The sequence below is a fragment of the Mesoplodon densirostris genome, chromosome 1 (genome assembly GCF_025265405.1).
Source record: "Mesoplodon densirostris isolate mMesDen1 chromosome 1, mMesDen1 primary haplotype, whole genome shotgun sequence".
NCBI lineage: Eukaryota > Metazoa > Chordata > Mammalia > Artiodactyla > Ziphiidae > Mesoplodon > Mesoplodon densirostris.
In genome coordinates this window covers 197,787,639-197,809,449 of record NC_082661.1, presented here as the reverse complement: position 1 = coordinate 197,809,449, position 21,811 = coordinate 197,787,639, and the positions used below count along the sequence as shown (strand labels likewise).

The 21,811-nt window shown below is 39.6% G+C and overlaps 1 protein-coding gene across 3 annotated transcripts in view; it reads left to right on the top strand.

Moving 5' to 3' along the window:
* HELQ (helicase, POLQ like) overlaps window positions 1–10,535 on the top strand; it is a 49,347-nt gene extending 38,812 nt beyond the window's left edge. For 2 of the 3 annotated variants that reach the window (XM_060114084.1, XM_060114100.1), the window contains 4 exons: window positions 1,711–1,884; window positions 5,035–5,148; window positions 5,997–6,131; window positions 10,368–10,535. In XM_060114084.1, coding sequence (XP_059970067.1) covers window positions 1,711–1,884; window positions 5,035–5,148; window positions 5,997–6,131; window positions 10,368–10,475 — 531 coding nt within the window. In that variant the 3' untranslated portion in view covers window positions 10,476–10,535. The remainder of the gene's footprint in view (window positions 1–1,710; window positions 1,885–5,034; window positions 5,149–5,996; window positions 6,132–10,367) is intronic. The other variant, XM_060114093.1, reaches the window with a different exon arrangement.
* Window positions 10,536–21,811: the final 11,276 nt, after the last annotated feature.

The window sequence follows — 21,811 nt, the reverse complement described above, 5'->3', positions numbered from 1 at the left end:
AAATAAAAAGCTTCTGCAGAACATGATGTTTACTTAAAATCTAATTGATGTCTTCACATTGAAAAAGACCTTTAAACATTTTTTGTAAAAATCTTGGAATTGGCATAATGTGGCTTATCTTGCCATGTAATATAATTACATCATTTTTCTTGGCTTAGAAAATACATTCTAAGCAAAATCTACATTAACTCAATTTATAGTTAATAATGAAGATGCACTAAAATTGGGAAATTAAAAGGTAATCTTTTCCTACTTGTTTTTTAGCTATCATGCTTTTTCAGCTTAATGCTTTTTAAAAGGGTGATCCAGTGCAACATGCAGAATCTGTAATTCTTATATCCTTCAATGTGCCACACTAAGTTCTCATCTTAAACATTCTTTTACTATAGTAAAAGATATAATTTTATATTTTAAACCTACTTTTTCTCTTTAAAATTCATCTTTTTTTCCCTCTGATTTTAACCATGAGTTACTCAGTTTCTTTCTTTTTTTTTTTTTTTTTTGCGGTACGCGGGCCTCTCACTGTTGTGGCCTCTCCTGTTGCGGAGCACAGGCTCAGCGGCCATGGCTCACGAGCCCAGCCGCTCCGCGGCATGTGGGATCTTCCCGGACCAGGGCACGAACCCGTGTCCCCTGCATCAGCAGGCAGACTCACAACCACTGCGCCACCAGGGAAGCTCGAGTTGCTCAGTTTCTGAGTTAGCTTAATATTAGCTATGAAATGCTTTACCCAAAAAATAATCACTAGGCACCACAGGCAAAAGCACATATACAGAATAGAAATAGTCAACTACAGGAAGCATTTTTCTTTCAGTGTTTTCACTTTGGAAACATTAATTATTTACCATGACCATGTGGAAATCATAGAATCTAGTGTTTACTTTGTAAACTTATTAACATATTTATCTAAACAAATCTGTTTGTCTAATTTATAATCACAGTCACACACATATATACCACCTATAAATACTACAGTAAATGTAAAGGTTTCCCCAACTCCTTTCCTTCCTGTATTCTTTCCTAAGACTACCATAACAAATTAGCACAAACCAGGTGTCTTAAAACAACACAAATGTATTCTGGCACAGTTCAGGAGGCCAGAGATCTGAAATCAAGATGCTGGCAGGGCTGTTCCTTCTGGAGGCTCTGAGGAAGAAACCATCTTGCCTCTGCCTCTCTCCTAGCTTTTGGTGGTTGCAGGCAATCCTTGTAGATGCATCCCTCCAAAGTCTGCCTCCATTTTCACGTTGCCTACTCTGTGTCATTCTGTGTCGTCTCTCTTGTAAGGGATGACAGTCATTAAATAATGGGCCCTTAAGGGCCCCCTGTACATCCAGGATGATTTCATCTCAAGATCCTTAACTAATTACATCTGCAGAGATCCTATTTCCAAACAAGGTCACATTCAAAGGTACCAGGGGTTAAGACTTGAGCATATCTTTTTTGGGGAACAATTCAACTCACTACACTCCCTATAGAAGGAACTTTAAATTGGGAACAATTTGGCATATCTCTTTTTTTTACACTCGGAAAAACGGTAATTTGAACTAATCTAAAGTACATTTGTTAGAACTTAGATTTATTTCTGTGTAACCATTCTATCCTTGCTCTCCTGTGGTACAACTTCATGCGCTTTACCTTTTGTCCATTTTGAATGTAATGTACATTTTTTAGAAGGTCCAGTACATAAACTTACTTGTGTCTTTCTAGAAGGTGGACAAGAATATTGTCAACAGACTATACCTGTCTTTTGTTCTTTATACCTTGCTCAAAGAGACCAACATTTGGAGTGTGTCTGAAAAATTCAATATGCCTCGAGGATATATACAAAACCTTCTCTCTGGAGCTGCCGCATTCTCCTCTTGTGTGTTACACTTCTGTGAGGTAATTCCATTAAATAGGTGATATATGCTGTGTGCATCTTCTGTTTTAACTGTTACTGAACTCAAAAACCAGTTAGTCAGTATGTTCTCTTATTTCTTCTGTTATTACAAAGCACTCAAAATTTGTTTAAAATATATCTTTGTTTTTATCCACTTACAAAAATACTATATACATGCATGTAATAAAGGTATTACAGAATGACAGAATCAACAAAAACATATAATGAACAAGTAGAAAGTCCTTAGTTATCCCTACTTTTAGAACTATCATTAATAGTTTCAAGTATTTGGAATCAACTCTTTTTTTTTCTACTCTTTCTTTTTGTTGTTGTTGTTTTTCCTTTTCTTTCTTTCTTTCTTTTTGGTTGCATTGGGTCTTAGTTGCACCATGAGGGATCTTTCAGTACGTGGGCTCTTTGTTGTGGCACACAGGCTTCTCTCTAGTTGTGGCATGAGGGCTCAGTAGTTGCGCATGAGGGCTTAGGTGCCCCGTGGCATGTGGGATCTTAGTTCTTCAATCAGGGATCAAACCCGCATTGCCTGCATTGAAAGGTGGATTCCCAACCACTGGACCATCAGGGAAGTCCCTGGAATCAACTCTTAAAATAACTTTTCTCCATTGATGTAGATTCTGTGTGAGTGTCTTTCTCCTGAGTGGTAACTGTGTAAAGTGTTTGATTGGTATGTTACCCATATCCAGCAGATACCTGACTACTCAGTACCATGTTCTTTTTATTACCACAGTAATTTCCCATTTTTGCTTCCAGTGTCAAGCAGCTACTTCAGTTTCTACATCAAATGTGTGTTTTATAAAATAAAGAAAAAAACTTAATTTTGGCCATATGCATTTGAGATCGATTTATTTAAGACTTTACTAAAAGAAACTTTCAGAATTTACTTAAATAACACAATAAAGCTTGCCAGAGTTTTCTACCCAGACAATTTTTTGATGAGTTTATAAGATAAGCCATTTTTGCTGCATTGAAATTTATTATTTTGGGGTGGTATAGTAATATTTGTTTCTGTACTTTTTTTTCTGTACTTATTTTTTTAAAACTTTTTTCCACAATGAATTCTACTTTTAAACTTAAATCTACTTCATTTGCCCTATCTTAAGCCTCCATATTCTCTGTGTGTATAGGGCAATTAGTTCTATCATATACGCTAATGGAGTAAATAAACCAAAACTACTTGGCTTTGGACTGAATTATAATTATTTTAGCAAATTTACCTTTTAAATACCTTTTGTTTATGCTGATTTTTAAATTTTAGCTTATATTCCCTAATTACATGGCAGCTAATCAGTACACAAACATTATGAATAATAAGGAGAAGCTGGCCTTTAAAATGTATTTTCTTAAGCTTACTGTGTTTGTTCTTCATATTTAAAAAGGTGTTCCCTGATAATTCCATCCCTTTGTTTTACTTAGAACTATAAGGATATGAGCCTTACAGAATTGTTCAAGTGAAAGAATCTATAGGTTGAACTTCAAAAGCAACTATAATTTGATGGTTGATCCTAGGGTCAGTCTACCCGACAACTCTCATGAATGTATTTTCAATATTTTAAAGCATTTTTTTCTTTATAAAAAGTTATGGGGCTTCCCTGGTGGTGCAGTGGTTAAGAATCCACCTGCCAATGCAGGGAACATGGGTTCAAGCCCTGGTCCGGGAAGATCCCACATGCCACAGAGCAACTAAGCCCGTGGGCCACAACTACTGAGCCTGTGCTCTAGAGCCCATGCATCACAACAAAAGAAGCCACTGCAATGAGAAGCCCACGTACTGCAACGAAGAGTAGCCCCCGCTTGCCGCAACTAGAGAAAACCCACGTACAGCAACGAAGACACAACGCAGCCAAAAATAAAAATGAAATAAATAATTTTTTTAAAAAAGTTATGTAGGACTTCCCTGGTGGCTCAGTGGTTGAGAATCTGCCTGCCAATGCAGGGGACATGGGTTCGATTCCTGGTCTGGGAAGATCCCACATGCTGTGGAGCAACTAAGCCTGTGCACCACAACTACTGAGCCTGTGCTCTAGAGCCTGCAAACCACAACTACTGAGCCTGCGTGCTGCAACTACTGAAGCCCTTGTGCCTAGAGCCCGTGCTCTGCAACAGTAGGAGCCACCACACCGAGAAGCCCATGCATTGCAGTGAAGAGTAGCCCCCGCTCACTGCAACTAGAGAAAACCCACATCTAGCAGCAAAGACCCAACACAGCCAAAAATAAATAAATTAAATAAATAAATAAAAACAAAACAACAAAAAAAGTTATGTAAGTGGAATAAAATAGTACACCGATCATATTAGTTAAGATACTTTTAACTGCAAGTAACAGAAAAATTCCATAGAAATTTAAACAATAAGGAAAAATGATTATCTTATGTAGCAGGAAAACCAGAGCTAAGACAGTTTGGGATTGATTGATTCGGTAGTTCTATTCAAGGTTTTCTTTTCTTCTTTTTTTGCTGCCATACTAGTGCATTGACTACTTTCCTACTAGTCACAAAGTAGCTAGCTAATGTTGTTCCATGTATCACAGATGCTCACAGTGATACCCAAAGGTTAGAAAGGAAATTAAAAAAAAAAACCAAACTACTATTACAGAAAATTTCAACCCTATATTTAAAAAGACAAGGTAATGTAATGAATACCCATTTACCCACCCAGCTTTAAGAATTACCAACTCATGGTTTCTCATACTATTTTAAATATTGCTGCACTGGACATCATCTTGTATTTGAATCCTTCCATATTCAGTATTTTGTCTTCAGGATAAATCTCCAGAGGTAGGAATTGTTTTCAATCATTTGGGAAAGAAAAACTATGCAATCACTTGCTGATGTTTTGATAAAAATGAATAGAACTCTTCTTATTGACTTCTTTTTCTTTTTTTTTTAATTGGGGTATAGTTGTTTATTTTTCAATTTTCAATCTTTTTCCTCATCCTAAAACCATTCCATCAAATTCCTCAGTCTCTGCCATGTTTCCTTGTAATAATTTTGCCTGGAGTCATTGTTCATCTCTGGCTTAACCCAACTTCCAGAATTCACAGAAGGGAGAGTCCTCTCTGAGCCCTCTACCATGCAAACTAGATTTTGAAATAACTTACCAGATTTAAATTCTGCATATTTCTTTGTGTTCTGCAGGAACTTGAGGAGTTCTGGGTTTATAGAGCCCTTTTGGTAGAACTTACCAAGAAGTTGACTTACTGTGTAAAGGCAGAGCTAATCCCTCTCATGGAAGTGACTGGAGTTTTAGAGGTTAGTAGCCTCCCAGTTTCCCACCTGAGATGATTTCAACTAACAGAAAAATCAGGTTTTACTGTCATGTCACAGGGTAAGTGACAGTAGCCTTATTGTTCATTTATCATGGGAATCTTTTTTTTTAAATTAATTGCTGCCATGGTCTCCCAGAAATCCCTGTTAATCTGGAAGTTCTGATGAAAAATCACATTCATGGGAAAAAATAACAGTAGGGATGGGGTGACTCTCCCCAAGTATGTGTGTCATTCTTAACATCCCTTCCTTCCTCTACTCCAGTGAAGAATCACCTTCTGTCAGCTTAAACAGTGCTTGTTGAAGGTGGTGGTGACTTGGTGGCAGTGAGGGTCATTTACATTTTCTAAGGGAGTGATGAGAAGGTATCCTCACCTGGTTTCTTAGCTTTCTATTTTTGACCAACCCTTGATTTCAGTTTATCCTCTGTTATTCAGTTCTTAAATCAGAGGAGTTCTGTTTGGGAATGCAGACACACACCCCTACCTCAGAGGTCCCCTGAGTAGATGGTAAGAACATTTTAGGGATACTGGACTAAAACATTTGATTGGGGATGCCCCTAGCCTAAGTGCCCTAATGGGTTTCTTATTTCTGATTGCAGAACACATCAGCTCACTTAAGCTGCACAGAAAACTAGCTATCTTGCAGTCAGATTGGAACCACTCAAATGCATCTTTTAAAATTCCTCAGGATTCTGATGTGTTATCTCTTCATATTTATTACTTTAGTTTATTCCTGTCTCTGCAAGTGAATTTTTTCCCTTCAGTAAGACACTTAATTACTTTTTCCTAATCCCAAATTCTGATCCTAATGATTTTTGTAATACTTTTCAGGGTCGAGCAAGACAGTTATACAATGCAGGTTATAAAAGTCTAATGCACTTAGCTAATGCAAATCCTGAAGTGCTGATAAAAACAATTGATCATTTATCAAGACGCCAGGCCAAGCAAATTGTTTCATCAGCCAAGGTAAGCAAACTATTTTTTAATCTTTATGATATATATATATATTTTAAATTAATCAATTAATTTTTGGCTGTGTTGGGTCTTTTTTGCTGTGAGCAGGCTTTCTCTAGTTGCGGTGAGTGGGGGCTACTCTTCGTTGTGGTGTGCGGGCTTCTCATTGCAGTGGCTTCTCTTGTTGCGGAGCACGGGCTCTAGGCGCGTGGGCTTCAGTAGTTGTGGCTCGTGGACTCTAGAGCACAGGCTCAGTAGTTGTGGCGCACAGGCTTAGTTGCTCCGCGGCATGTGGGATCTTCCTGGACCAGGGCTCGAACCCGCGTCCCCTGCATTGGCAGGCAAATTCTTAACGACTGTGCCACCAAGGAAGCCCAATCTTTATGATATTTTGTAGTGTAATCTCTGTATACTTTAGATATAAAAGCAAAAACGTTTAACTATATATGCAAAAGTTTATACTCACAATATGTGGATAAAAATAGTACACGTGTTATGATACAAGGTTTGCTAAAAGGAGGAAAAGGATCTCCTAAAAAATAAAGACGCCTTCAAGAGTTCATTGAAGTACGAGGAACTCTGGAACTCGCTGAACTCTGCCTCCCACTACTCTTGTCACAGAAGTCCTTTCCTGAGCCTCCCCAACACCTGGTCTTCTCACCTTTAAACACCTTCACTGACAAGGAACCTACAACCTCAAAAATTAAGTAGTTCTATTTTTGGACCCCTAGTGTTACAAAGAGCATCCCAATATAATGAGGCTGTCTTAAAATGTCTACCATGGCATCATAGAGTACTACCCTGTGGAAGTAGACTGTTGCCTTTGTTCATTTGGTACCTTTTCACATACTTGAAAACGGCTCTTCTTGCCTCCAAGGGCTTCTCTTTTCTGTTTCTTTCACCTGTAGTAAATAACCTAGTTTTAGGCTATTCACTATTACTGGTTACCCTTTGCTAGATGCAATCCAGTTTGTCATTACCCTCCTGCTCCATGTGGGTAAATCCATTACACAACAGTTTGGGAATATTTCCTTCTTGATCTCAACTATAGTTCTATCCTTGTGGTCTGAAATCTCATAGTTTCTTGTTTTTGTTTTTTTAACTTCATTGTTATACTATTGTCATATATAGATCAGAACTGGCTGAAAAGTAAATTTCCATCTTACTTTTTTGAATGCTGCTCACATTGTTTGTATTGCTTTGATTGATCCTTACAACAGTCCTCTGAGGTGGGCAGAGTTGGTGTTACATTCAGTTTACAAATGGAGACACTGAAACTTGTTCCATTAGATTAGGAGTTCTTTGGGTTGATAGGGATGAAGTTATAGTTATTTCCATTTCTGTAGCACCTAGCACAGAATTCAGCCTATAGTAGATATGTAGCAAGTATTTGAATAAATAAATAAATGAGATTGTGGCCTCCCTGGTGGCACAGTCATTAAGAATCTGCCTGCCAGTGCAGGGGACACGGGTTTGAGCCCTGTTCCAGGAAGATCCCACATGCCAGAGAGCATCTAAGCCTGTGCGCCACAACTACTGAGCCTGCACTCTAGAGCCCACGAGCCACAGCTACTGAGCCCGTGAGCCACAACTACTGAAGCCTGCGTGCCTAGTGCCCGTGCTTGGCAACAAGAGAAGCCACCACAATGAGAAGGCTGCGCACCACAGCAAAGAGTAGTGCCTGCTCGCAGCAACTAGAGAAAGCCCATGCACAGCAACGAAGACCCAGCACAACCAAAAATAAATAAATAAATAATTAAATAATTAAATCTATTAATAAATAAATAAGTAAGATTTAAAGAAATTGATTTACCCAAGGAAACACAGCTAGTCAGTAAGTAGTAGAGCAGGACTATAGAGTTACAGTATATGTTATTAAGGATACAAAGGGAGCTGCAGTAACGATGGCCAAAATAAGTGACTTTAAATGTTAAAGGTTTATTAGTTCAGGGCCTCCCTGGTGGCGCAAGTGGTTGAGAGTCCGCCTGCCGATGCAGGGGATACGGGTTCGTGCCCCGGTCTGGGAGGATCCCATATGCCGCGGAGCGGCTGGGCCCGTGAGCCATGGCCGCTGAGCCTGCGCGTCCGGAGCCTGCGCGTCCGGAGCCTGTGCTCCGCAACGGGGGAGGCCACAACAGTGAGAGGCCCGCATACCGCAAAAAAAAAAGGTTTATTAGTTCAAACACAAACAGTTCACAGCTGATATGAGGAATCAGTTGTGTGTCCAAGGACCCATACTTCCCCTGTCTCATTGCTCAGCCAGTCTTAATATATAGCTTCCATCTTATGGACTGAGGTACACGCTCTCCTTCCCACCATCCCTTCTGCTTTTCCAGTAAGCTTGAAAGAGTAAAATGGATATTCCTTGCAGGATTTTGAGTAGAAGAGTGGGTTAGAGGTTGCAAATAGGGGAGCAAGAATGGAAGTAAGGAAACCAGTTAGGATTATACTGAGGTTAAACAGGTTTTTGCAGGAATGCTACAAAAAAGTTGTGTGTCCTTAGTACATCAGATCAGGAGCCAAAGGATGTCACTTTATCACATTACTGATAATGAGTTTGATCATTTGGTTAAGGAAGTGTCATCTGGCAAGCTTTTCCACTGTAAAGTTATTATTTTTCCCTTTTTATTAGTATTTTTGGAGTGGATACTTTGAGACTATGTAGATATCCTATTCTTCATTAAACTTTCACACACTTGTTTTAGCATTCATTGATGATTTTTGCCTCAGTTATTTCTATGATGTTTGTCAAGTGGTGATTTTCTAGCTCCATTGTTCCCTCTATATTTTTTATTGGCATTTTACTATGAGGAAAAGCTATTCTTTCCTCATTTATTTTTTAATTCATTTATTTATATCAGAGTGAACAATGGGTTCATACTTATTTTGGTAGTCAAATGGTCTCAGAGTTGGCCAGGAAGAGCCCCTGCAGACTGGCTCCTGTGTCTTTTGGCCTGTCCCCATCATTATTGGTGTACTTTCTTACTTTCTGGTTGTATCTGTCAGGGTCTAATCATTAGGAACAGAAACCACACAGTAATTTGAACGGGAAAGCTTAATATAAAGAATTAGTCAGCAATGAAGACCCAACACAGCCAAAAATAAAAAAAATAAATTAAAAAAAAAGAATTAGTAACAGATGTTACTAGTTGGCCTCTAAGGGGTAAACAGAACACTTCAAGTCATTTGATGTTGGTGGTGTTCTCTGTATTCTAGTAATGTTGACATGTGAGTTTTTTATGGTTTACTTATTGTTCTTTGTGATCTGTAGAGTGCTTACAGGATGTGTTGGTAGATTCATTTTGCATGGTCACCATTACCTCAGTTACTGGAAAGCTTACCTAATTACATTTTTTTTCCTTGACTTCATTGCTTTATTTTTTTTATATTTGAAATTTCTTTTTTTAAATTAATTTTTATTGGAGTATAGTTGATTTACAATGTTGTATTCATTTCTGCTGTACAGCAAAGTGTCAGTTATACATATACATCCTAATTACATTTTATAGTGCTAAATAATGCTATGCTTTATATCAAATTGGTAGAGAGTGGGTTTTTTCCTCTGTGTGATTTTGCTGACCTTTTTATTATAAAAATGTTATAAGAGAAATAGTGCAAATATTTCACACCAATATACTCAAAACCCAGATGCAACAAATACGAATATTTTATTTCTGGCTTTTTTAAAGAAAGGGGAGAAATCATTATTCAGAAAATATTCATTGACATCTACTATGCACTGGATTTAGAAATACTTTCTTTGCTCATTATGCTTCTTTTGAAATTAACCATATTAATTTTAAGAGCTTGAATAAAACTTTTCTTTGAAACACTGATAAGCTTTTAAAAGATAGCATACTAAACTTTGAGGAATAGTAAAATCCATATATAAAGGATAACATTTTCAAAAACTAACTAAATTTTTGCAAAATTGTCTTAAATTTTATAGAGTAAAAGTTAATTTTTAAGTGGCTGAGTCTTCAATAAAACAAATCTTTGAGAGTATTAAAGCTCCCTTATTTTTGGTATACCAAATGCAGTGATCAGCTAAAATGGCTTTAACTAAATGTCTCAGCTTCATTAATTGTAATCACTTGTTCTTAAGTGGCCATTTTTCAATCTCATTATTAGTTTTAATGTCTGGTTTGGTGATATGTAAGGATTCAGGTGTCAAACAGATGGTGGTAAAACGTTAGCAGTTCTCTAGAAATTGGTGTTTTTGCCTCATGTCTTGATTTTTTATTGTAGTTGCTGTTGCATGAGAAAGCAGAGGCTTTGCAAGAAGAAGTAGAAGAGTTATTGAGACTGCCTTCTGATTTCCCTGGTATTGTGGCCTCTTCTGTTGAAAAGGCATGAAACTGTCACATGAACATTTTTAAGTATGAATTATTTGTTGTACATATGTTTTATTAAAGATTCTCTGTAATTTATGAGTGAAAAAAATATATTTTGATTATATATTAAGAACTGTGGATGATGTTTGAATATTCCTGTCACCCATAATTGCATACATAATTATGCATTATTTCTCTGCTCAAAAATCTGGTGTCTACCACAAAATGAAATCCAACTTTCTCAACATACCCCCAGCCTACCCTTGTAGCCAGATCTTTCATTATCCTCTTACCCATTTCTTTCATCAAACTGGACTATTTGAAATCCCAGAATTTTCCCTGGGATTTCCAAACTGTCTCTTTCCTAACTGCCTTATGCTATTCCCCATGCATGGGAAATTATCTTTCAAATGTACTAACTACTTCAAGTTTCAACTAAGAATGCTCGAATACTATCTCCTCTAAGAAATTGTCCAAGTTCAACCTCTTCCCCACCCCATACATGGATTCTTACCCTCCTATAAGTATTGTGAGTCCCTCATTTATGCCCATGTCTTTTTTATTTTTATTTTTTTAATTCCCATTTTTTTAATTCAAACAGAAAGTCACAAAAATTATAATCATCCTCATCAGTTCACTCAGTCCCATGTAATTAATTTTTTTTTCATCTTGATCTTTTTTAGCACTTTTTTATGAATTCATCAGCTTTCCATTAGAGTTCTGAAAATGCTTATTCATTCAGTTCAGCAGTATAGTCAGTTACCAGAAACCTGTACTTGTCAGAGTCTTTTCCATGAATTCCTTGAACATGAAACCCTTTTATAGGAATATATTTGCAAAAGCATCAGAGTACACCCAGAACTGTGTGCAAATGACAAAAGACTTAAAAATGACCAAGGTTAAAGATTTGATGAAAGTTCATAATAATGCAATTGACAAGGAAATTTAGTTATTTCTGAGATATACATTTTAAAGTAATAACTAGATTTATGACTTATAACATTATACCAGCACATATAAAATTTTTAGAAATTTCATGTAATGTCTGAAACATTTGTATTAACATATTTCCATACAAATAACCCAAAGAAAGTTTAGTATTGGTTGTTTTTTGTTTGTTTGTTTGTTTGTTTATACTGCAGGTTCTTATTAGTCATCAATTTTATACACATCAGTGTATACATGTCAATCCCAATCGCCCAATTCAGCACACCACCATCCCCACCCCACCGCGGTTTTCCCCCCTTGGTGTCCATACGTTTGTTCTCTACATCTGTGTCTCAACTTCTGCCCTGCAAACCAGTTCATCTGTACCATTTATTTCAGGATGTTTGTAATGTATAAAAATTTTTCTATTAGAATTAAAACTACCACTCTAGAGGAAATGAGTGATTTTGCTCCAGCTGAACCAAACGTATTAGATGATTAAACCTCCCCAAAATGATCCACATGCACAGAGAGGTCAGTAGAAGCTTTAGTCTAAAGGCTGCACTAAAACATGTGAACCTGGCAGCACAAGTTAATACACTGATGGAAGGGGCCTCAAGCCAAGGCATGCAGGCCGCCTCTAGAAGCTGAGAAAGGCAAGGGAACAGATTCTCTCCTAGAGCCTCCAGGAAGGAACTCAGCTCTGCTGATACCAGCTGTTAGCCCGTTGAGACCCTTTGAGGCTTCTGATCTCCAGAACTGTAACATAAATTTGTGTTGCTTTTAACCACTAAATGTGTGGTACTTTGTTACAGCAGCAATAAGAAACGAACACATCTGAAAATAGCCTGGAACACAATTGGGGAGCTACCATTCTGCAGGACCCCTTCTGGATCTTAGCATATGAGCAATCTCAGTTAAATGTGTTAGGCCCATTGACAGGATTATTTTGTGTTCCTGAAAACTGTAGAAATTAACTGTGGTGAATGCCTACATTTTTTAAAAATAAACGTATTTTTTATTTATTTATTTTTGGCTGCGTTGGGTCTTCGGTGCTGTGTGCGGGCTTTCTCTAGTTGGAGCAAGCAGGGTCTACTCTTTGTTGCAGTGCACGGGCTACTCATTGTGGTGGCTTCTCTTGTTGCAGAGCACGGACTCTAGGTGTGCAGGCTTCAGTAGTTGTGGCACGAAGGCTCTAGAGCTCAGGCTCAGTAGTTGTAGCTCGTGGGCTCTAGAGTGTAGGCTCAGTAGTTGTGGCGCACGGGCTTAGCTGCTCCGCAGCATGTGGGATCTTCCCAGACCAGGTCTCAAACCTGTGTCCCCTGAATTGGCAGGTGGATTCTTAACTACTACACCACCAGGGAAGTACCCCTACCATTTTTATTAATTGCATTTTCTCCAGTAAAAAGATTTCTTTTTATTTATCCCTTCAATAACTTAGGTAAAAAAGTCCTATCCCTAGTTGACTAAAACAAAATGAAACAAAAAAGATCCAATTACCACAGAGATTGGAAGTTTGAATCCCTAACTTCTGAGGAGTTTTATGAGCCATCAAGTCTATGATATTTCCCCAGACCTTGCTTTCTGTCTTCAGAGGGGCATAAAAGTATGTTCTCATGATAAAGAGATATGTATAAAACTAGGAAAATGTAGGCTAACTGCAATGTAAGTATAAAGAGCTAGCTATTGTAATGCTGCATGCTAAACGATCCTCCTTTGTAGTAAAATACAGTATTACTGTATGATCACACATAAAACTGGAAAAAATCTACAGACAAGACTACTCACTCTACATGAAGTACAATAACACTAGTCTACTTTATAAATGTGTAAGCACTTTGAGAGTCTCCTGCCCATCCTAGAAATGATGAAGGAATTCAACATCGTTTTGCTGAAATTTGTCAAAGTCATCTGAAAGCTCAATGAAAATATTTACATGCATTTTAGTGAATAGTTTTGATGTGCTTAGCCTGATACTAGACGCTGGTGGAAAACAAGAGGGAATATTTGGTTCTTGTTGCTTTTAGGAGCAGTAAAGCATAAATACATGAACCATGAGCCACTGATGGTTACATCATGAAGCACAGTGTACAAAAGATAAGTGCTTATAGGCGCTAGAGACAGAAGTGGGAGGTGATGGGAATGTCTGAGACAGAGGGAGAAGGGTGGGTGGGAGAGGGGAGAACATGAGCGACAACAGGAAGGTTCTCTTCTAGCTGAACTATACAGAGTGAAGGCTGCAAGCACCATCTGTATATTTGCACTCTTAAAGCAGTAATGAGGAACCAAAAAAGCAGCAGCAAATGATTTGTGCTGAGCCATCTCTACGTGCTCATCTGGTTCACCTTGTGATCAATGAAAGGCCCTGGTGAAACACCTGACGGGTGGACACCTGTGACCACAATATAGACAGAGCCATCTGGAGATCAAGTTCATAACCTTAGCCTTGTTAGCACTGTGATCTGTCTGTCTAGTCCTTGCTGCTGAGGACAGATAGAAAATGTAGATCTGAGCTTTGTCAAACATAAGCAGGACACTAGGTACAGTGGTAAGGATAGAATTTATTCAGTACTAAGTGCAGAGGTGATGGGCATTTTCAAGGAAGAATGGGGGACAGGAGGGGAAAGAGCGGGCCCTCCAGCAGAGACTGGGTTTATTGATTGGTGCTTATCCAGAGGAGAAGCAAGCTTCTAGTATCTGTATGACAGGAGGTAGTGGTGTAAGTCAGAGCAGGCCCCCCAGAGCCTACTAAACGGGAATGGGGGCCGTGCAGGGGCCTGTCTATTACCAGGTTTGGGCCCTCCTGGCAGTTTTCTCAGGCTGGCAGTTTTCTCAGGCAGACAGTTTAAGGGGGGAGTAGGGTCATCCTAGGGGTGCAACCTTGAGCTGTTAGGAGCTATGTTATTGTTTGTTCAAATCTTTTAGTGGGGGCTTGGGACTGGGCAGGGAGTGGGGGCACGGAATCATTTGTGCTGAGAGTCTGCAGTTTTTCTAGACCAGAGTTAAGGCCTGGTCGAAAGAGGGCTCAGATGAGCCCGTTTAAAGTTTGGTCAAGAAGAAAATCTTTGTCACTTTCCAAGGTTTGTTCCACATGCACCACTTAGCTCACTTTAAAACATGCCATCACTAAGATTGATATTTGGTTTCCTTCAGTCTACATTATGAAACCTAGACCTTGGTCTTTAATATTAGTTCTTGGTTCTTTTTCTCAGCATGATCACAGGGGAGTAGGAAGGGGGTTTTGCATGAGTTATTCCAGCTCTTCACATAGCTCTTAAGTTCACCTTTCAGGACTCCTGCAGCAGAAGGAAGCCTTCAGAAACTGGAGCGACCTTGAAAAGCTTTGTCTACCCACCACTTGGGTTTGAGCAGGTGCAGTCCAGAATGACCTCAAGGGGGCTTGAACTTTTATAGGCAACAAGCTGCACTTTAGTCGTTCCAGCCTGTGCAGACGTACTAAATCAAAATTAAATGTTAATGATGGTGGTGTCTGTGCCACTCTGCTGGGGAAACTAAAACGCAGAGAAACGAGGCTAACAGCTGTCAGTAATTGGGTCACTGCCTTCCCCTGTGCCCCAGCTTCCTAGATTTACGCCGGCACCTACTATCGTTAATGGCCCTGCTGCCAAAAAGACTCGCCTTTGCCAAAGACGTTCACTGGAGGAACATGTGTTCTTGCAGGAGAAGCTGAAAGTTCTTGAGGGAAGCACAAAAGGAGGACATGAATCCACACATAGAAAAGGAGAGCATGATGTGCCGCCTCACCAAATGGTCCCACATGCAGAAGAACAAGCTCGGCTGTGGCTGCGTCTGCCCTTCTGTTACCAAAGGCAGTGCGTACTTCCGGTGGAGGCTGACTTGTGAGGTGACCTTTTTGTTATCTTTTCCTGCGAAATGAGCAGATTCTAGCAGATGCTGCCGAAACCTCTTTCTTGTCAATTCAGCAGAGAGAAAGCGTCTTTCCCATTATTTATTCCAAATGCATACTTGGCATGTTCCTGATTCATAATGGCTAGTGGTTTCATTCATACACAGTGGTCGATTGGGTTCCTGTGTCTGAGGCAGGCCACCAAGCAGGCTAAGATCAAGGCATCCCATCCCAGATTTCTGCTCCTCCACAGTGAACTTCAGTGATCTCTGTTGAATGAGAAGCTTGAATTCTACTCCTGGAAACAGGTGCCCTGACTGGCCTCTGCTGGAACTGTAGGGAACTTGTTCTGAGACAGGCTGGGACCTGGGACCCTTTGCTGCAGTGCTGCAGTGCTTGGACCTGGACACACCTCTCCTTGAGCAACAAAATACAAAGAAACTGTATGGGACTAAAAGTAACTGTGTGCATGCCAAATTCTGGACCCAAAATATGCAAAGAGACCAAAAAACCCAACTGCTGCTTTTGAAGAGCCTGGAGCAAAAACAGGGTGTTGGGAGCAAAAGTAAGGTACTGTGCATGCCCCCTGCACACAACACCACCTAAGGGGTGGGCAAAACACCTAAGCCACCCCTCTGGCCTGACCCCTGGACACACCCCTACCCTCACCCCATATAAGAAACAAGCTTGCCTCACCCCTCCCCCAGGGAGCGGGCAAGCAAGGGAACCTGTTGTTTGTTCTCGCTCCCCCCTGCTGCAGCAGGGGCCCCACTAAAGCCTCGCCTGAATGTCTTGTCCGGCTTCTTATCAATTTCTATTGATTGGGGAAGGCCAAGAACCCTGGTTGGTAACAGTTCCATAGGTAACTCAACTTGTTTGGAAAAGAATGAGCTCTATTCGTTTTTTTCTGGGGCCACTTGTCACATCCATATTGTGAGTTAAGAGGCTTCCAAGTGTTATTTGGGTATTTTATTTAAGCACGTCAATTTGGTGTTACTTATAAGCCAACATAAAATTATATTGATAGTTTTCCTGCGTGGTGGAGGTCTCTCAAATGCAAAGAAACATGGACTGGCTGGCAAAGAAAGTGACAACTGAGCTATTTGGCCATTGTGTCTGTCCATAACTATGAGTAAGGAAGACAGAGAAAGGAAAGATGGAGTCCAGAGGGCTAAGGGGGAATAAACAGGCCCAGCTTCTGGAATCTGAACACTGCTGAAAATTTCCCTCTAATCTTACTGTGGAAACCAGAAGGGCATCAATTTAAGATACATGTCGATCACAGAGTTTGGTACCTGCTGAAGTTGCTTTACACAATCTGTACTTTCTATTGAGGGGCAGCTGTGTGCTGCAGAGGATGTAAAGGTGAATCTGAGAGGATCTGGTCCTTAGGAAACATGTAGCTCAGTAGCAGAGAGAAGCCATCCGTGTAAGTAACTATAACAAAAGTGATTAGGAGAGGAACTTCAGAGCAGAGATAGAAGCACACTTCTGAGCTAGATTAGAAGAGGATGTTAAGACCCCAAGCTCTTCCACCTCCACCTCCCTGATTCATTTGGGAAAAGAGGAAAGCATGGAGAGTCAGTGAGTGCTGTGTGCCACTTGCTTGCTGAATCCCGAACCATGGCTTTGATGGCTCACATGAACAAACAATTCAGAAGATTCCTTCAGGCATGGCTAGATCCAGGACTCAAATTTTCTCCCCAGGATACTGTCTCCTTTTCTCTTAATTCTGCTTCCCCCTGAATTTCTTCCATTCTCAGTCAGGCTCATCCTCACAGCTAAGAAAAAGAATTCCTCTTTCACACTTTTTCATGGTGGCTAGAAGGATGAGCAATTGACTAGGCCTTGGATACAAGACAACCCCTAAAGCTACAATGGTTTGGGTCATAACCCCCTTCCCTGGACTAACTGAGAAAGATAATTAAGGTGTTGTTACTTAAAAAAAAAAAAAAAAGAGGCTGACTCTGGGCTGGTCAGAGATGTCTTCCACTAAGAGGACTGACTAAGTTCCTCTAAGAATTGCAGTGGTCAGCCCACAGCAAACATTACTGCAACATGCATCAGACAGGAGTGGCTCATGGAGTGAGAGCAGAAGGCTTCAACTGGCATCCCAGCCCAGTCTGGGCTCAACTATCTGGGCTCTGTGTCTTGATAATTTGTCTAGGCCAGGACTTTTCAATGGAGGATGGTTCTCATCCCCATGCCATCTGGGACATTTGCCACTGTCTGGAGACATTTTTAGTTGTCATAGGTTGGGGGGAGGGGATGTCCTACTGGCATCTAGTGGGTAGAGGCCACGGATGCTGCTAAACATTCTAGAGTGCACAGGACAGTTCCTACCACAAAAAATTATCTGGCCCCCCAAATGTTAATAGTGCCACACTTTAAAAACCCTGGTCTGGGCAATCAGAAAAGAGTGTATTTCTTCTGTTTTGCCAAAAAAGGAAAAACTATAAACCTGAATTACTGAATTATTTATTTATTTATTTATTATTTTTGCTCATTACTGGATGCAAATTGAGTTGGTAAATTACCCCATAGTATGTTGAGGGCAAATAAGAGGCTTAATTCTTGCTGGAAAGACCCCTCTACTTTTCCCTTTTCTTTAAAAATTTCTTGCTTTGTATGTAAATCCTTTTAATGGCTAGATAAGCCTCTTCTTGGTCTCACAACTCGGGAGTATTTCCCAAGAACCTGGGAGCCATATCTAAGAAAGTTGCATCAAGGAAGACATCACCCCATCTCCCACTTTCCCAGGAGGAGATGGGCCTAACGTCAACTGTCCCCGACTGCAAATTGCAAACCCAACCTAACGCCATGGGCTGCATCCTCTCTGCTGTGAGTGTGAGGTAACTTTCGGTCTCCACCATCTCTTAGCAGATGGCCCAACATGTGAATCGCATTCCCGTTGATACTTATTCAATAATAACAATTGTTTTCTTTCTTTTCTTTGTAGATGGATTTTCTGGGCTGTGAAGTGATTTTGTTTTTAATTATATTTCCCCAATAAATGCCAATTGATTAGTGAGATTAAAGGGCAAACTCTTTAGAACTCAGACATGTGGATGTACACATTTCTCCGTGGTTTTCTAATAAGGATATTTCACACCAATTCATTGTGATTTTCTTTTCATGTTGATTCAATTCAAGATTAAGTTCTCTGTTGTTTAAATGTTCTTATAAGCTGTCCTTAACCGAATTATAATGTTAATGTTGTTTTCAAATAACTTATATGTGGTCTTACAATCACCTTTGTTTCAAAAGGAAGTTTCACTGTTTCATATTCCTTTCCAAGAAATCATTCTATTCATTTCTTTTAAAATTTTCTCCTTTCTTTTATTAATAGGAACTATACTTAATAAAAATAATTCCCATAGCTGAGCTCTAGAAAGAAGTAGTGATTAGCTGGTGTATTTTTTTGCAAAAAAATAAAAAATAAAACAAAAATAAAGCTCTAGTTTCAGATTTGGGAGGCAAGTGTTGAACCTCTGCATAGACTACAAAATCCCAGAGGAAATGACTTTACCTTCTACTACTAATGTAACCATCCAAAGAGTGAGGAGTGCTGAATATGCAGTAAATGCTTAAAAAAACAATGTCAAGTCTGGGTAGACGGTAAAACAAAAACAAAACAAAACAACAATAAAAAACCAGCTAACAAAAGTGATCTAGAGGACATTGCCTATCTTACATGGTTGATCATTTATTTTTGTTTTTATTTATTTATTTATTTTTAAAATTTTGCTATTATTATTATTATTATTTTGGCTGCATCACAAAGCATGTGGGATCTTAGTTCCCTGACCAGGGATCGAACCTGTGCCCCCTACAGTGGAATCACGGAGTCTTAACCACTGGCCCACCAGGGAAGTCCCGATCACTTACTTTTGTTTTTTAAATAATATTTATTGTGGAGAAAATAGCTTTTTAAAATTATAATACTAGTATTCATTGCTGAAAATTTAGAAAATAAAGCCCAAAAAAGGAAATTTAAAAATGGTCTCATCCAGAAATAACTCATGCTGGTATGTATTCTTTTCTTTTTCCCTTGCAAGCATCTACATTTTAACACTGTTAATGAATGTGCTGTTTATTAGTCCTGTGTAAGGGAGAGTGGTGTCACTGTGGACATCTGTGGTTCAGACATGGTCCAGCCCATCATCAAAAAATCTACAAACAATAAATGCTGGAGAGGGTGTGGAGAAAAGGGAACCCTCTTGCACTGTTGGTGGGAATGTAAATTGATACAGCCACTATGGAGAACAGTATGGAGTTTCCTTAAAAAACTAAAAATAGAACTACGATACGACCCAGCAATCCCACTACTGGGCATATACCCTGAGAAAACCATAATTCAAAAAGAGTCATGTACCACAATGTTCATTGCAGCTCTATTTACAATAGCCAGGACATGGAAGCAACCTAGGTGTCCATCTACAGATGAATGGATAAAGAAGATACGGCACATATATACAATGGAATATTATTCAGCCATAAAAGGAAACGAAATTGAGTTATCTGTAATGAGGTGGATGGACCTAGAGTCTGTCATACAGAGTGAAGTAAGTCAGAAAGAGAAAAACAAATACCGTATGCTAACACATATATGGAATCTAAAAGAAAAAGAAAAAAAATGTTTCTGAAGAACCTAGGGGCAGGACAGGAATAAAGACGCAGACGTAGAGAATGGACTTGAGGACATGGGGAGGGGGAAGGGTAAGCTGGGACGAAGTGAGAGAGTGGCATGGACTTATGTATACTACCAAATGTAAAATAGATAGCTAGTGAGAAGCAGCCACATAGCACAGGGAGGTCAGCTCGGTAGAGGGGTGGGATAGGGAGGGCGGGAGGGAGACGCAAGAGGGAGGAGATATGGGGATATACGTATATGTATAGCTGACTCACTTTGTTATAAAGTAGAAACTAATGCACCATTGTAAAGCAATTATACTCCAATAAAGATGTTAAAAAAAAACAGACATGATCTAGCAGTTGCTAGAAGCTGATGAGAGTAATAATGATCACACTTATTTTGGCGGAATCATCCATCCTTGTTAAGATAATATGCTGGGATGTTTGCATTTATACATATTCAAGCCACACAGTCACAAATGAAAAAATAGCTCTTTTCCAAAGCCTTTATAGGGAAGGAAAAAGTTTTTTTCTCTACCTTCTTATGTTTAGTGCCTGGGGCTTGTGAATTAAACTGACAAACGATTAACAGGAGAAAAAAGGTTTATTGGTATACACACAGAAGCCAATAAAAGAAGCAGCTGGCTAGTTAAGTGGTTAAAGTTAGAGGCTTGTATATCTAACAGCTTCTATGGAAAGAACAAATCTATTTCTTTAGGGCAGACAAGTGGACTTTTAGGAGAAAAATGAGAGATAAGAAAGTTTGTGCTAATGTTTGTTTATGCAGCCAAAGAGAGATTTTAGGGCAGCCTCATTTCTCAGAAGTTTCTACTTTTAGTCAGATAAGGGGAAGCTTGGAGAAGGCTTCTTTCTACATCTGTTGAATCTCAAATGTCTTCAGCCTAAAATAATCTTTAGAACAATTCTGAGCATTCTGAGTGGGTCCCCACACCTTCAGAAATGGAAAAGCAGCTAAAGGATGTACGCCAACACTTTCTGAATCATGGCACTGGGCTGGGTTCTTTACTCACAGACGTTCTACCGGGTTGGATTTGATTAATCCCATTTTACATAATAGCAAACTAGAGGCTAAGAGAAGTTAAGTAATGGGCCCAATGATCTGAGCCAAACTGTAATATTTGAGGGTCTTAGAACCATTCTTCTTCTATTCAACAAACATTTGGTGAGTGAATCCTATGTGGCAGGTTTCATACTGGTGCTGAGGATGCAAATAATAAATTCTTCCTGCGTTCAAGGCATTGCAGTGTCAGAGGAAATCAAAGCAGAGTGAAGATTAGTGTACAGTGTACCAGGTGCTGTGCTAGAGCCGGGCACCCTGCACACACAGGCAGGTGCTGTAGTAACATGGAGCAGGAACACCTGTACCTGTCAGCTGGCTGACAGCCTTCTGGCTGAATATGGCCCTCATGTGCATCTTATTTGACCTATACAGTTGTTACAGGTTGAATTGTGTCCTCCAAAAAGATATGCTAAAGTCCTAACCGCAGTACCTCAGAATGTGAACTCATCTAGAAATAGGTTATTGCAGAAGTAACTAGTTAAGACGAGGTCATAGTGGAGAAGGCTGGGCCCTAAGTCCAGTATCACTGATGTCCTCATAAGAAGACGATGTGAAGACACAGGGGGAGAACTCTGTGTCGGAGGCAGAGATTGGAGTGATGCGTCTGAAATCCAAGGATTGCCCTGCTACACCTTGAGTTCTGACTTTTAGCCTCCAGAATTGTGAGAGAATACGTTTCTGTTGGTTTAAGCCATGCAGTCTGGGGTACTTAGTTACAGCAGCCCTAGGAAACGAATACAACAGTGTAACATTTAAAAAAATAATAGTTTGGGGATTCCCTGGGGGTCCAGCAGTTAGGGCTCGGTGCTTTCAATGCCACGCTGGGGTTCAATCCCTGGTCAGGGAA